The 16,014-nt window shown below is 39.7% G+C and overlaps 1 protein-coding gene across 3 annotated transcripts; it reads right to left on the reverse strand.

Moving 5' to 3' along the window:
• Window positions 1–3,433: 3,433 nt before the first annotated feature.
• lamp2 (lysosomal-associated membrane protein 2) lies at window positions 3,434–15,769 on the reverse strand. Of its 3 annotated transcripts, none has more exons than XM_052081112.1 (9): window positions 15,598–15,769; window positions 13,676–13,791; window positions 12,993–13,203; window positions 11,552–11,713; window positions 11,266–11,486; window positions 11,069–11,188; window positions 10,108–10,162; window positions 9,847–10,017; window positions 3,434–4,272 (listed from the first exon to the last, which is right to left on the reverse strand). In XM_052081112.1, the coding sequence occupies exons 1-9, from the start codon at window positions 15,641–15,643 to the stop codon at window positions 4,130–4,132; spliced, it is 1,245 nt and encodes a 414-aa protein (XP_051937072.1). In that variant the 5' UTR covers window positions 15,644–15,769; the 3' UTR covers window positions 3,434–4,129. The 3 variants fall into 3 exon arrangements, with proteins under 3 accessions (XP_051937072.1, XP_051937064.1, XP_051937077.1); XM_052081104.1 differs by lacking the exon at window positions 3,434–4,272 and adding an exon at window positions 5,225–5,886; XM_052081117.1 differs by lacking the exon at window positions 3,434–4,272 and adding an exon at window positions 6,007–9,109 and having other exon boundaries at window positions 15,598–15,767.
• Between the last annotated feature and the right edge of the window lie 245 nt (window positions 15,770–16,014).

A 16,014-nucleotide genomic window follows, 5' to 3' on the forward strand; every position in this document is an offset into this window, starting at 1 on the left:
TCTTTCCTCTCGGTGCACTTGTGCTGCCACTCAGTCCCGCCCTCCCACCTCATGCTCACACATACAAAGGTTGACTGATAATCACGCACCTTGCTTATGTCACTTTGAGGGGTTTCCATCTCACCTATTACTGTCTCGCCACACCCCCACTTAAAAAAATCTAAGGGCAGATCAGCGCTTTGAAGACATAATTTAATTACTGCTGTGTCGTGAGATACGAGGTTCAAATCTCAAATCAACTTTTCCCATTAAAATGAATGGAAATGTCAAATGCCATTAACCCCCCCCCCCCCCCCCCGCTCCCCACACAAACATAAATGTATAAATAAATAAATTGGGACCATATTTTCTCAAGTTTACACTATGAAATTGCGTGGTTTATAACAATATGTGGCAATGAAGCATAATGTAATCAAACTAAACAGTTTTTGAACAGTTCAATGTATGTTGTGCTGCTCCTTCTGGTGTGTGTGCATTGGCCACCTGGGGGCAGCATGATAAAAAGAGTGCTCACTGTTTTCTGCTGTGCAATGCAGATTATGTCATCATTGTATGTTTTTATAAAGTGCAGTATTTTAGAGTAATATTTTTCCTCATTTAAAAAAGGTTTTTTTTGCAGCTACAACAGATTAATAGCATTTTTATTCATTTAAATTAAGAACGGTGATTTGAGATACGAGCGACTTGAGTGAGAAGCATGTTTATGGAACAAATAAAATTTGTAGCTCGGGGCACCACTTTATGCTGTAGTGGGATTTTTTTTTTTTTGCAGGAAGTTTTTTGCATTGATTTCACTTCATTTTGTTTTTTCTTGACTATACTTTATAGTGATATATTGTGCACAATTTGAGGGTCTCCAAAATGTCCTGACTCAAATTGCATATATGAGGTTGAATCAATTCACATTCGCTGTGATGCCTTAAGAGACATTGATTAAGGAAGGGAAAGAACGTAAATGGGATTTTTATAGCAACTAGATGAAAATCCATATTTCTTCTGACAATCTTGTGGCCCGAAGGCATTGAAAAACACTTGCAGTGTTCCCTTCAGATTCAATAAAAGCATAATGGTGAGAACAAGGTTACGGGCTCATATAACTTTATTTCATTTTGCTCTCTTGTTCAGTTAGAAACTGAGGCTCACATTGCTGGAAAGTGTGTGTGTTTCATGTCCACCTGTCTGTATGTATAACTGTCTTTAATTAAGCCTTCAGGTCAGGGTAGCTTTCTCATTAAGACAGTGTATGTAGGTGTGGAGAGCAAACATTGGAGTTACTCGGGAAACACTGCGCCATCAGGTAAGAAGGTACATTGAGTTGCACACACAGCTGCCATTATTGTTGCACAAATAGTGCGACAAAGTTAAATAACACAGTACATGAATACACATGCTGTATTTACATATACAGTACAGTATAGTATATCTAGATAGATAGATAGATAGATAGATAGATAGATAGATAGATAGATAGATAGATAGATAGATAGATAGATAGATAGATAGATAGATAGATAGATAGATAGATAGATAGATAGATAGATAGATAGATAGATAGATAGATAGATAGATAGATAGATAGATAGATAGATAGATAGATAGATAGATAGATAGATAGATAGATAGATAGATAGATAGATAGATAGATAGATAGATAGATAGATAGATAGATAGAGGGTGTGGACACTTGTGCAACCACATTAACAGTTATTTTGAATGAGTTTTAGTAAATTGTAGGCCTACAGCCTATAGCGCAGTACGGTGCGCTTAGGACTAAAACGTATTGCGCTATAGGTATGAACCTAAACTTTAGGTTCATGACCGGTGAAACACTACTCTTGAGTCAGATTTAAAAATATGATCCGAAAGTAGAACACTATTTTCAATCATTTCACACTGTTCAATAAAGTAATAAAAACAAAATCATAATTTATATCAGGTCAAGTTAATTGTTGCTGTCGTTTTTTTCCCCAGATCTTTTTTAAATATGAAAAGAATTGTGTATATAAATGAGCATAAAGCATAACAATTAACCGGGCTGTAGTATAATAACGGGCTGTCTGATATTCATCTCAAAATTGGTAAATAATTTGACGCGTTATGATGAATTTATTGGAGCCAAACACAGCTACGTCAATACAAGTGAATGGAAGAGATTGCGGCGGACTGCCTGTTCAAGATGGCGGCTAAATCTGCACGTCCACACAGCTCAGAGGCTATCTTTCGTGCTTACGTCTGCCTGTGGGCTTCTGCGCATTGCGGCCATGGAGCGTAACACTGCAACATGCTGGCTGTGGCACCGTCCATACCAGACTCCACTGTGCACTTCGAGTTAGTTTTCTAGCTGACAAGGAAAGAGTAAACGTCACATTGAATACACAGTATTAGACAGCCTGTTGAACGTCATAATATGCAAGACATTTGTGATAAACCCAATATTATTGTCGATGTCATGAGGAAAACTAAATGAATTCAAGCCGAGAATCTGCAAAAACTCACAAATTCAAAGGATTTGCTAAAATCTGCTCAGCTGTTAGTCAAACAAGAGGTCCTATGTTACAACGTAACTAACTTCACTTGCTGAGTGCCATTTGCGTGGACTAAAAATATTCGGAGAAAAACATCAAATGCATAATAACGAATGCTTATTGAACTGCACTACATCATAATGAGGGTCGTTTCCAACTTTCCCCCCCTCATTTGGGTAGCTTTTCAAATGGCTTCTGTCATCTTGTGCCAATGAGTGGGAGTGATCATGCACGCATCACATTAAACCAGGCAATATTGATAGCAGTGGCGGGCGTGCATTTCAACCTGAGGCCTTCAATGATGTCACATACATACACAATTTAGGCTCGTCAAGCAGCACTTAATTTCAGGAGCATTTAAAACCATCAAGTATGCATTCACAATTAAGAGCAGGAAACTAAATTTACAGATAGTCAAAAATAAAAATATTTACTATCAATTTGATAGTAAATATTTACAGTACGGGAACTAATGAATTGCTTTGTCAAAAAGATAATCAAAAAGCAAATGATTTGACCAATATTTGCTTTTAAAAAGCTATATCATGGACAAGAATAAATAAAAAAAGTCTCTTTTCTCCATTCATTTCTACACTGCACTTAAACATGACCTAAATGGAGTTAGCCCACTCTAATGATCAGTGGTTCCCTATTCATCCTACTGGTCTTCTGTGCAAGCATAACAGTATTTGGCTTATTCATTTTGTTGGGAAATCTTGCAGGTGTAAAGGGCAGACCAACTCTATATTTTCTTCCATTTTAATGTATAACGGCCGCATGGTCGCAACACACACACATACCTCATAAACTTGGATCAGGTTGTAAACCAGCTCGTCAAATTGGGCAGTCTGGCAACCTTTGATTTCAGTCACAAGATCTCAGGCCAGAAAAGAAACAAACAACAGCGCTACAAAACAAGAACCAACCTTTATTGAATTCGCCCCCCTTATCCCCGCACACACGTTAAGACAAGCTCACCATCACATAACTTTCTTCTCGAGCAAAGCAACTGAACGGGGTCGAATGGAAAGGCACAAAACTGTGGTGGCGGGTTAGTGGTGGACTGCTGTGCAATGTAGTGTCTGTAGTTGATGAAAAGGCTTAAGTATTAAATGAAGAAAATATATATTTTGTTCCCTTGACATAAAATAAGTATTCATCCATGATCACATCTTTTTTTCCCCACCCCAAAATGTGGTTGCAGTGCTGGTAAGTGTTTCGTTTCCCTTTTCATTCAAGTTTATTTCAATATTGTGTGCATTTTGAAAGAAAATGAACATTTTCTGGCATACAAGTCAATGTGCTATAATTTTCTTGTACATTCAAGTCATTCAACAACAACAAATATTTCATTCAATTCAAGAGGTTCACTTTAAGTATAATGAAAAGGGCAGTCAGGGGAAAAGCCACCCCTCTGTTTGGGAGTGAAAATAGACATGCAGTCTTGAGTCAAACAATGCAATTTTCATTTGAAATGGAAGGAGGAGGAGGAAGAGACAACTAGTGATCGCTGGGATACACGGGGCATAAGCTTCATGTTACTTTTGCAGGGCAAGGGCCGGAAAAAGAACATTTGGGCTTTATTTGGGAGCAGAAGCAGAGCTTTACACAGACTGGTAGCCAGTGCGACTCTTCCTCCGGCCGATCAGGTAAGAGAGAAGGACAAGGACGATTAGGAAGCTGAGGGCCACGCCCACCGCAATGGGCACCAAGAAGCTCAAATCAGAGTCCAGGAAGCACTCCTCGGCTGAGTAGCACACAAACACACACACACGAAATAGTAAAGTCAGTGCTGTGGATTTGTTGGGAGAAAAAGCTTGGGAGGAAAAAGAATGTTAAAAATCCTCAATGTGGTTTGAAGAAGCACAGATCCGAGTCTGGAAGATTATTAGATTTCCACAGAGAGAATCAACAATGTGATAATTCAGAGAGCATATTATGAGAGGTGTGAGAGCATATTTCAATCACGTATTTAAGATCTTCAAAAACAGGTTTTTGAAATACTTTCATAAGGATTTTACCATGTGTAATTTATAGCTATGACATTTCAGAAAAAAAAATCCTTCCTGTTGCTGAACCTAATCCCGAATTCATAAATATTATGAAATATGTATGATACACTGTATATTTAAATATATAATTATTATATTATTACTGTTAGGAAAAACTGATGTGCTACAGAAAAAGTGAGGGTAGTTTCGGAATAAGTGCAAAAAATATTCATACAGAAAAGCTGGTATCCCCGATTTGAAAAAAAAAAGTACTAATTTGTTGAGCAGTATAATCACAATAGATGATACAGTAGCCAACAACCACATAAACCCTCAAGTAAACATTTATGAAGAGAAATATGAGTGCTTGAAGATTTTAGCAAGGGGGACATCTTTAAGGCCAGATGGTTGAACTAATGTGCTAACAGGGGGTTATGTATATTTTACCGAATACCGTAGGATGTTTGAGTGGATGTCTGCGATTTAGGCTATGTTTACACTGCAGTTATGCCCAGTTTGAATTTTTGGGGTGTACATGTTCAGAGCACTTTGTATGTGGCGATGGCTGTTTGAAAGTGCTCTATAAATACAGTTGAGTTGTTGAACAGAATTGCAAGGTGGGAGGTGGTCAAAATATTTTGGTGATATAACACAATGCTCCTCCATCTCATGTGAATAGAGCATTAGTTTCACTGCAATTGCCTATTAGGAGAAGCTACATGTCAAAACAATGAATACTACACGAACTGTCAGAAGAGTAAATATTGCAAGCAAGTGGCAAAAATATATAGTGGCTCTTAATGCTTTGAATTAACAATTATACTGATCTAAGCCGTTTTAATGTTTTTGTTTCAACACGATGAGAATACTGTAGATATTCTGGTTGTCAGTCACAATCTCCGCTAAACTGAGACTTAAAATGATATTTTGAAATTTTAGGAGCAACCCAATGAGAACTTAATCGAGTCAAGGGGCCCATAAATACTTCCTTCAATTTCCCTAAAATCATTAAATGACTACTCTAAGCAAAGGTGCTACATTACTTTTTAGTTCCCCACTAGTTGGTATGATTCCCCATTTTCAAATAGTCCATGAAGAAGCAGGAAAGAAAAGCGCGTGTGAAGAGTAAAAGCTAACATCAAACAATAGTGCTAATGAAGGTGAAGAGAGAGGAACACAGGTGACTCTCCCGCTTACAAACATCACCCATCCAAAAAAAGGACAACGCTAGAAAGACTCGTAACCGCTGGCCATGTTTCTCTTTCTCCCGATGAAGTAGGCCAGCAGAACGATAAGAATGAGAACAAGCAGGGCAACGCCGACAGCTACGGGAACAAGGAAGCTCTCCGAGTCCGTCTGGCATTCCTCAGCTAGATGAAAGTGAAGAAAGAAAAGGTCAATATCTTCATGGAATAAGATTGGGTGAAGAAGGGGTTAGTGCTAAGGTAGTAGGCTCTACAGTCTAACAAATAAAACATTTACTCAGAAGAGCCAGGACAGTAGCATACTTTTATTTTCATAAACCTCCAGATTACTAAAACCAACATGTTTGAAACACTTTATAATCCAGTTTGTGAGAGCAAAACAAAGCAAGGTTACACACATAGAATCCCTTTTGTTGAACATAGGAGGAGATGCTGGGGGGGAAGAGAAATAATAAACCTTTCATAGGCTTTGTCATGAAAATTAATACTTGTACTGAGCAAGGCACTATTCTCTATTGGTTGATGTGGCAAAAAGATGGAAAGTAACAAAGCTGCAATTGTTCAAACACTGACACAAAGTCCTGGGGGAAGCAAGGTGAAGCAGCACATTTTAGAATGGGGAGGGGATTAAAAAAACCCAAAACAAACAACAAATAATCATCAGACTTGCTGGACCAGTTGAAACATACAAAGGAATAGTCGGGGCAAACAGATAAAATGAAAATCCAATGAGAATATAGTCTCAGAATTATTGGGGGTGGGTGGGTAATTTGTTATATGACGGGAGAATTAATGACATGAGTATAAATTTGTAATATGAAGAAAAAAATTATTTTATGTGATAAATCGCTGCATGGACGAGAAAAAAACATTTTACATTAGCGGTAGTCATACACAACAAAATAAAGTAATTTGAGAATCAAATCCTCATACTTTGTGAAACTGTCAGTTTCTGAGACTAAAGTTGCAATATGACAAAAATGTATGGTTAAACACTGCAAGGTGACAATAATTTACGAGAATAAAGCTGTTACACATTTGAGAAAAATGTGATTTATGAAAGTTGTAATGTAAAAAAAAGGTGTAATTTTGCAAGAATATTGTCTTAATATGGCAAAAAAATGTAATAGGAAATATTGATGTATGAATAGTTTTTATATGACAACAAATTCAAATGAAATAAATTGAATATAGGAGAATAATTTACCGTAATAAGTTAGAGAAAATGATAATTTCTAAGATCGTGTGACATGCTCAAAAATATTAAACAACTTATAACATGTATATAATTTACCACTGTAATATTTAACTTCCGTCTCATACAATAACGGCTTTTTGACTTTTTTCTAAGTTTTGGACTTTCTTGTCAGCACGACCCTAATACTCCTTTGTATACACAAGTGTCACACTGGCTTGTTATTGTCGCAATAAGACAAGGAAATGGGGGGTGGAAACACACACACACACACACACACACACACACACATACACATGCTAAACTGAGGCTCTGACATGGGTGCAGTGCATGTTGAGGAAAACGACCTTCGAACAGGAAGTCAAGGAGTGCGTGGTGCTGAGCGCTTTCCATACCAAAATGGTGGCACTCTGCAAGGAGAGCCAGTTGAAAGCTTCACCTAAAAATCTGAAGTCATCAAGGAAGTGAGGCAAGAACAGATGCGCAGTGACAGCAAGTGTGAGCAAGTCAAGAGGATTTAGCCAATCAGAATGCTGCCCACATAACTTCTTGCGCATCTGTATCTTCAATTAGGATTTGTCAAGTGACCACCAACATGACCATGTTACACATTTTAATTAAGGAGCACCTGCAGCCCTCAGAGCCTGGATCACAACACAATTATCACGTGACACAAGTTCCAAATACATATGCGCCCCACCCCCAAGAAAAAAAAAGGTAAAGAGCATTTTAGTGCATTTACATGAAAAAAAAATCCTCAAATGAAACAATACGATCCCTTTTCAGAACATAGTGTCTCAAACTATTACGGAAGAAAAGACTCTTCGGATTGATTTTTCTGACTCGTGCAAAGTGTTACAGACCCTTTTGAACAGAAAACGCTATAACATGTCTACATGCGGGACCGAAAAGTGATGGTGTTGGTTTTAATTGACACGTAATAACGTCTTGTGAGTGTGTGGGTGGGGACAAAAAGGTATTTCACAATTGTGGAATTGGGCGTTTCTCCCTCTTTACAGGGGCAAACACTGGCTAAAGCTGCTTCTTTAAGCATCCCGAGTGGTGCACACCTTTCACCCTTTAGTGAATGATTTATCTCGACAACTTTCATTTTCTGCGCTTTGGTGAAAGATTTGCTTCTGAATCCTGAGAAATTATTCAGCATCAATAAATTCAATCATTGCAGGGGTGGGGAACGTTTTCTTCCAAAGTTTTAGAAAGTAACTACATTTCGAACATCTGTGTGTTAAATGTTTTGGAGCTTTTTCAAACAGTTCCTCTGAGGGTTCATTTGTAGACTTGCATGGCAGGCCAAAAACAGACCACATGACATTGGTTCCCCATTCCTGGATTATTGAGATGATGGAAAAATACAAATCAAACTAAATCAAAGTAAATGAATATAATGTGCAAGGGATGAAATCATCAGGCAAACAACATGGAGTCTCAGTAGAGCAAATGCAAAATTGCCAGTGTAGTTGAAGAAAGTCCCCCAGCAGTGTGATATCGTGACACGGGTGTGTCTCAATAAATTTGAATATCGTGGAAAACTTTTTCAGAAGGTATGCCAAAATTGACCAAAGGAAACAAAATGATTTTTCATATTGAAATTGGCACTCAAAATTACTTTGTGTTTAATAATTATGTTCACTTTTTGAACTCCTGAAATAATGAACTTTTTTTTTTTTACCACATTCATATTAAGATACTTTAATATGTCTGCAGTCTGACGTTATGTTGACATGTGATTGGGGCCAACACATGTGGATGTTGCATTTGCTCATTCACAAAAATAAAAACAAATGAAAAACAAAGGAACACAAAACACAGGGAGCAGACAAGTTTGGTCCTTGAAGGGAAAACTACCACATTATTGTCTCTGCAAACTCTCAGAAATGCTCTGTGTGCCTGTTTAACACACAAAACAACTTTCTGATTTCAATGACAAATTTGAGTTGTTGGGAGCCAATCAAGTTCATTGCACATAAATCCAAGCAAGGACCAGGCTTGGGGGACCCCGTCATATGTTGTGACTGATTTGCAAAGTGGCTTCTCAGAGGGTCTGATACCCAACATAGGTCTTTCTTCGACCAATCACGTATGCGATCACAACAATGAGAATCAAGCCAGCCAGGGCAGCGCCGACAATGATTGGGATTAAGATGCTGGTGTCGTCCAATGGACACTCATGGGCTGCAGACGAAAAGAGAGTCAGTCAAACACAGAATGAAAGGATGAAAGAAAATCTGACCCAGAATTCTGCATGCTGTAGGCGGAGGCTACTGGATGGTGGGCTTCACAGGGGTCGGGAACCTATGGCTCGCGAGCCATATATGGCTCTTTTGATGATTGCATTTGGCTCGCAGATAAAACAAAATATTTTCGCTTGTTTAAACCGTCCATCGATTCCTTACTGCTCATTTCCTGTTCGGGGCGGCAGTTGGCTCCAGGAGCAATTTTGATTGGATAACATTGGCCTATGTGGCCGTTGCTGCGGAAACAGGTAACCGCCCCTTTTTGAATCAGCCCGCTCGGTCATTAGCTCAAAGTTAATCCTAAACGAATAAAATGGCGAAAAGAAAAAAAGATGACGAGTATGGTAGACTTCAGGACGAATGGACCGAAGGATTCACCTTTGTGGAGAGAACGGGTTCTGTGGTGTGTCTGATTTGTATACCATACAAATAATAAAATTAACAGAATTCTGCCTTTTTACTCTGGATCCTTGTTTCAAAGAGTAAAAAAAATGAATAAAAATTCAATAATAGACTGATATGAAATACTTAATCTCGTAATACACTTTTCAGTCATATTGGCCACCTCTATTTCCCATTGAAAAAAAGTGAAATGCAAATTCCTGTATTTCTCCAGACTTGAACAATAATGTGTCTGTAAATGCTGCTAAACGACTATTAAGTGAAGGAGGCTACCTGTACTGAAGACGCCTTTCTTCACAGCAAATGGCTGCACTTGAAGGTTGAAGGTAAAGAGGTTGAGCTGGCTGGTGATGGTGTAGTTCTGCTCCTTATTGCACATGTACGAGCTGCCCACCGCCGCCTCCCACAGACTCAAGCTGCTGTTCGCCTCAGAGAAGACCACACCTTGAGACAAACACACAAGCCATCATTAGCCTCCTCCTCCTTGGAGAATGTGTTCAATGTGTTTTGGGAAAACAAAACTACTCGTATTACCAAAACTGAGACTTGCGGTGACATTCACAGCCTGTAGGCGGAATTTTTTGGTGTCCTGTCATGAAACATGAATATTCATATCAGAGACAAGTAACCACATGCGTAAACAAGATGATTAATCATCTTGGAATCACTACATTTCCCCAATGTGAATACATTGCTGTTGATACAGAGAGCTCAACAGACTATTAGTTACAAGGATACTAATCACAACTAAAACAGTTCTATCAGAAATTGAGCTTGACAAAACTGCTTTAGCATTACATTTCTGACAAACTGGTGCATCAGTTGGTTTTGTCGTCTAAAAAAATAAACGAATAGATAAAATATGTGGGCTTCTCCTTGAAAGAACACCGACCGAATCAAAGAAAAAAAATGTTACATTTGTTAATTGGAACTGAAAATGGTAATGTCTGAGATGTATTAATTTAACAATGCACGAGTCATTATGGTTGCAATTTGTGTTGCTCTAAGACTACGGCACAAATTCCTGAAGTGTCTAATACTTTGTCCAGTTCATCCAAAATTTACGAGAAAGCTCAGTGCATAAGTAGATACGATAGGCAAGCGACCACATTAAGCTAGAAACATAGTTGCAGAAAACTACAATTTCTTTATGATCTATACCAAAATGATTGTTCCATAGAATGATCAGCTTTGATTTATTAGGTGAAATCAAATTAAACTGACGTTTACAGTATATGAAATCAAAATTCAACTAAGGTCCAGAAAATGGTTATAAATGCACAGAATTTGGAAGTGATCAGAAAAAAAAAGAGCTTGACTTGCGTTTTGTGCCTTCCACAAGCTACTATGAACCTGGCATCCATCAAAAGTGAGGATTATCTTAGTAGCAAAGTCTCTTGATGCAGCTCTTGTAGTGGAAATGCAGGTGCAGGTGTACCTAATGTTATGGCCCGAGAAACCAGACATGCTCTCACAAGAGTAGGCGAGGACTCACATTGATGAAGGTAAGCGCGATGGTCATGGCGTTAGACACCAACACCAGCTCACTCGTGTTGACTCCACACGATCCAGAAACGGTGGTCATGTTGGGGTCCAAGTTGATCTCCTGATATTTCTAAAGCAGCAATGACCAAGAATCAGCGTGGCCTCATTCCATCCGGAGAGTTAAGTGTTTGGCGGGATCGCACATACCTCGCCTTGCTTGACTCCGATCCGCAGGGCAAAGTTTGCCAACAGACAGGCCGTGCTGTTCTCATCCGGTTTGATGGCGAACCTTCCGGTGGAGGGTGTGGGGAGGGTAGGGGCGGGGCTGGTCGTCGGAGCATGTGTACTGGTGGTGGTATTTGTCACTGGAGCCACAGTGGTGGGAGAGGCGGTGGGGGTGGTGTTTAGGTCGGCGGAACAGGTCGTCACTGAGAAAAGAGGGAGGCGCTGAGTAGGAGAATGTCTTTTAGCATTAGGCTGGGATCGCCCTTACGGTTTTCACTCTGTGTGCCGTTGCTGATGAATGCCTGGATGAGCACGTTCCACAGAGTCTGGTTGACTGAGTCAGACTGGATGGTTTCTTCACTCTTGCATGCGTAGCAGGTATTCATGCTTACGTCGGTGATCTGAGGCCTCATGTTCACAGAAAGAGTGTCTGAAGGGGGGAAAAGGGATATGTATAATTTGCTTTTTAGATGCTTGTGTACAAATACAGAGGAACCTCCGTGTTCAACAAAATACCATTCCTACAGCAGAAAGGTAACCACAATTTGTACACGATTCGAAACGTGCTGCAGCCTATCACTACTAGCCATTTTCTCTGGCCAATTTGGTCTGTCCGCGGGGAGGGACTGGAGGTGTGTTTAAAAAAAAATAGAGCTACCTGTAGTTGATGGCCAGATGAAGCCTTTTGAGGCCATGAAGCATTCCATTCAATTGGTTAACAAAAAAAAAAAAAGTTCATCTGACACTTCACTTGCTTTTGATTTTGGTAACTCTGTGTGATGATCTTCACTATCTTACAAGTGTCTGCGTGGAAATAAAAACATAATTAGATCTTGTCTGGTTCATCCATCCACTCTGTTTATGACATCCATCCATTCTGCATATAACGGTGCTTTAATCCTCATTAGGGACGCAGGTGTGCTACAGGCCACGTAACTTTAAGCAAGAGGTACGGTGCACCCTGGAGTAACAACCAAGCCAATGCAGGACAGTCAGGCTACCATTCAAATTCATTCAGATTTAACCCATTTAATCCCAAATTTTTCCCACATTTAAAAGTCAAAATCCAGTGTCATTGGTAGCCCTTTTAAGTAATCAGTAATAAAAAAAAATTGATCCCTGTACATTAAATCATTGTTGTCCTTCACAAATGTGACCGGTGGGATGAAATGGGTTAAAGACAATTTAGAGTTATCAGTGAGCCCAACATTCATATTTCTGGAATGTGAGAAGTCGTCAAAGTAACTGCAGAAAAACCACAAGCACGGTGAGACCATGTAAACCCCACAAGGGAAGGTCAAAACCCACATTTGAACTCTAAACCTCAGACCTGAGGTAAATGTGCTAACTCCATGTGAAAAGGTGTACTGCCAAGCATTTGATTTGAGTGTACACAGGGAAATGAGGATATTGCACATTTTCTAGTTCATACTTAATTCTTTTTTTTAATTAAGAAATGTGTTTTTGTATTCTTTTTTATTTTTACATCAGAAAAGCCTATTTTAACATTGGTGTGTTCACATTTCACATATCACCTGTTTGTTAGATTCTTGTACCTTCTGTTTCATCTGCACTCACAAAGAGTGTGTGTGTAATTAACAAGCCGACGATAAACGGAGCACGGCATGCTGCTAATTTGCTCACATCTTACTGCTGAAGTTGTCTTAATACACATCTTTGTAGATAATCTTGGAGACGCGGGGTCTTACCATTCAACACAGATTTAGGGAAGATGGTGGAGTCGTTGAGGTTGTAGGAAAATGTGATGGAATCCGCCTGGTATATGTTCCCGTCAAGGGTAAAGTTAATGCTCCAGGAGTGTCCCGCTCCAAAGTTGAGATTTAGTGTCGAGCTGGTCTTGTCGCATTTGCTTCCGCTAGACATGACTTCAGAGGGAAGTTCAAACTCGGCTAGCTCAGTCTGAAGAGAGAAGCATCATAAAGATTAAAGCTGGGTACACACTTACCAAACATTTTCATTTGAGCATCCCCCCCCCCCTTCTGGCATTGGTCAGCAATGGCCAATTTTTGGAGGGCTAAAAGCAACTTTTGTCCACCCAGATTTGCTCAGAAAATTGTCAGGGCACACAATCGTAATTGTTAAACGTGTGCAATATTTACAATCACAAATCTTTATGAGCATCTGCAAAGTCAATTGGTGTCAAAAACGGATCGAGTTCCACTTTGGAGGTTCAATTGTGAAACCAATCCTACAGTTATTTGAGCTGCAGCCCAAAAATTCACTCGGGCATGTGACAGGACGTGCACCAGGAAAACACAAGTGAAACGCTGACTAGCAAGAATTTCGGGAGCAACACACCTCATCATTTTCAGAGTAGCTGTGCGACACATGAATAGAAAATTGGTGTCTGAATTTGAGATCATAATCTTACCTTGTTCTCTGACGTCATATACGAAACGGAGAAGTTGACCATGACATTGGCGTAAAGACATAACTTGTCATCTTTGTCTTTGACCTTGACCTCAGCCCCATGTGACGGATGTGTCACTGAAAAAGATACATTACCATAACGTATGTCACTTTCATTTCCCTGTAGATATACTGTAGTTTTGCTCTACAAGAGTCAGCACAGAAACTGCATCTATAAAAATAACCTACAAGGGAGGTATGCCTTGAGCGGTCCTCAGTTAATAAATATTCCTTGATTGCTATTTGAAAGAAATCTGGTATTTTTATTCATTCACCAAACTGTTATCCTCAGTAGGGTCCCGGGGGGTGCTGGGGCGTATCCCAGCTGTCTTCAGGCAGTAGGCGGGGGACACCCTGAACCGGTTGCCAGCCAATCGCAGGGCACACAGAATCGAACAACCATTAACGCTCACAGTAACACCTAGGGACAATTTGGAGTGTTCAACCAGTCTGCTATACATGTTTTTGGAATGCAGGAGGAAACCGGAGGACCTAGAGAAAACCCACACAAGCACATGGAGAACATGCATACTCCACACACGAAGGCCGCAGCTGGAATCGAACCCAGTACCTCTGCACTGTGAAGTCGACGCGCTAACCACTCGAACAAACAATGTGGTGAGTCTGTGTCACTCATGGGGCGATTCATACTGTATGTGTACCTGTATATGAATTTGTCATCAGAATTGTTTTCTCAGCCGTGTTTTATAGTGTACGCTGTGAGTAAAGCAACAAATATTTTGTTGAAGTCACTGTTCAGCTTGACATGTTTATTTTCACAAAAAAGCCTATTCTCTCCACTTTTTGGCAGAAACCAGTGTTGTAGTTCTCAACCTACCCATGTTCTAAAACCGATTATGAAAGAAAAGGAAACGTACTGACAAAATATTCAGGTGAAAGAAGAGAATCCAATCTTTGGTTGGTGTTTGAATGATCACAACAGTATTTTTTGGGTTGCGCAATATGTCGAAACGGCTGGCAATACGAATAACTGTGGCAGAAGATCGCACAAAACACACCAGCTTGTCGATTTATGTATTATGAGGTTTAAAGCCAAATGACGCTACACGTTGAGAAAATCGTTGTCAGCTAGGAAACCCCAAATTAACAAATCCCTGTAAGCATTAACTTCAGTACAATAAACAGTGAGGGCGTCCATTCAAAATATTTTTAGGAGCGAAACAAGATCTTTTTGGAGTCTGGGTTGCAGAAATGATTTAACTTTCAGGTCAGTTAGCCCTTCATGAGGTCGTCCCGCTGTTAGCACCCATACTGGGTTAAATGCTAACAAGCGGGCGCGACACTGTATTTCAATTTACATCATAAAAAGAAACCGTTGTGCGGTTAACATTGCTACTGCCTGGAACAACAATCGAGAAGCAAGGGGTAAATAGACAAGATATGGTTTAATCATTAACTCAAACTCTAGCTTTCAAAACTAGCGTTAGCCAGTCGTTGCGCTAATATAACGCCACAGAAGTGACACCAGCAAAGCTTACTTTTCAAAATAGCTGTCATAGTATAGTTTGGCTATCAACTAGTGTTGGCTTGCTCGTACAAAAATAACTATGTTAATACACCAAAGCGTGAAATTTAAGATCCGCAAACGCTCTGATGCCCGAATTACGATGTTGTTGACGTCGACGGTAATTAGCATTAGAGCTAACTAGATCAGCTGCGTTGATTACGCATTCGACAGACGATTGTGGATTCGTTTATAGGTTTTGCAAAGTATGTTATTAATATTTGTGTTTGGCTTGAAGAAAATACATTTCTGTTCAACACAACACACTACCACTAAAAATATGGGCCGACGCTCGTTCCAGGAGTTGGCGACACGCTCCAGTTTCATAACTAAATGCACATCAAAATAATGAAACTTACCACATCCAAATGCGAAAAGAAGGGCGAACACGGCATATAGAAACATGATGTCCAGATGTTTGACGGCGGTGGGGAAGGGGCGAAAATAACAAGCGCCGAGCAGTCGGTGATCTTCGGACTCGACTGACGAGTTGCCAGTGCCCACTGTATGAGGAAAGGCACGTTACATTGAGTCATATGACGGGCCCACTGGTCACGGGGCAAGAGGTGTGGACTCCTATAACCTGCCTCTGGGATGAACTTGTCACTGCACTTTTATCATTTTAAAGCAAGGCTGAGGAACTCACAGACTAATTGATTTCTAAAAACTAATCAAACGAAAAGGACAGTTTTAAAAATAATCCCTCAAAACACACAAATTCAATTTATTTCGTCTCAATCGATTCAAACCACAGAAGTGATCAAAGGAAAATTATC

This window comes from Hippocampus zosterae, chromosome 1 (assembly GCF_025434085.1).
Source record: "Hippocampus zosterae strain Florida chromosome 1, ASM2543408v3, whole genome shotgun sequence".
Classification (NCBI taxonomy): Eukaryota; Metazoa; Chordata; class Actinopteri; order Syngnathiformes; family Syngnathidae; genus Hippocampus; species Hippocampus zosterae.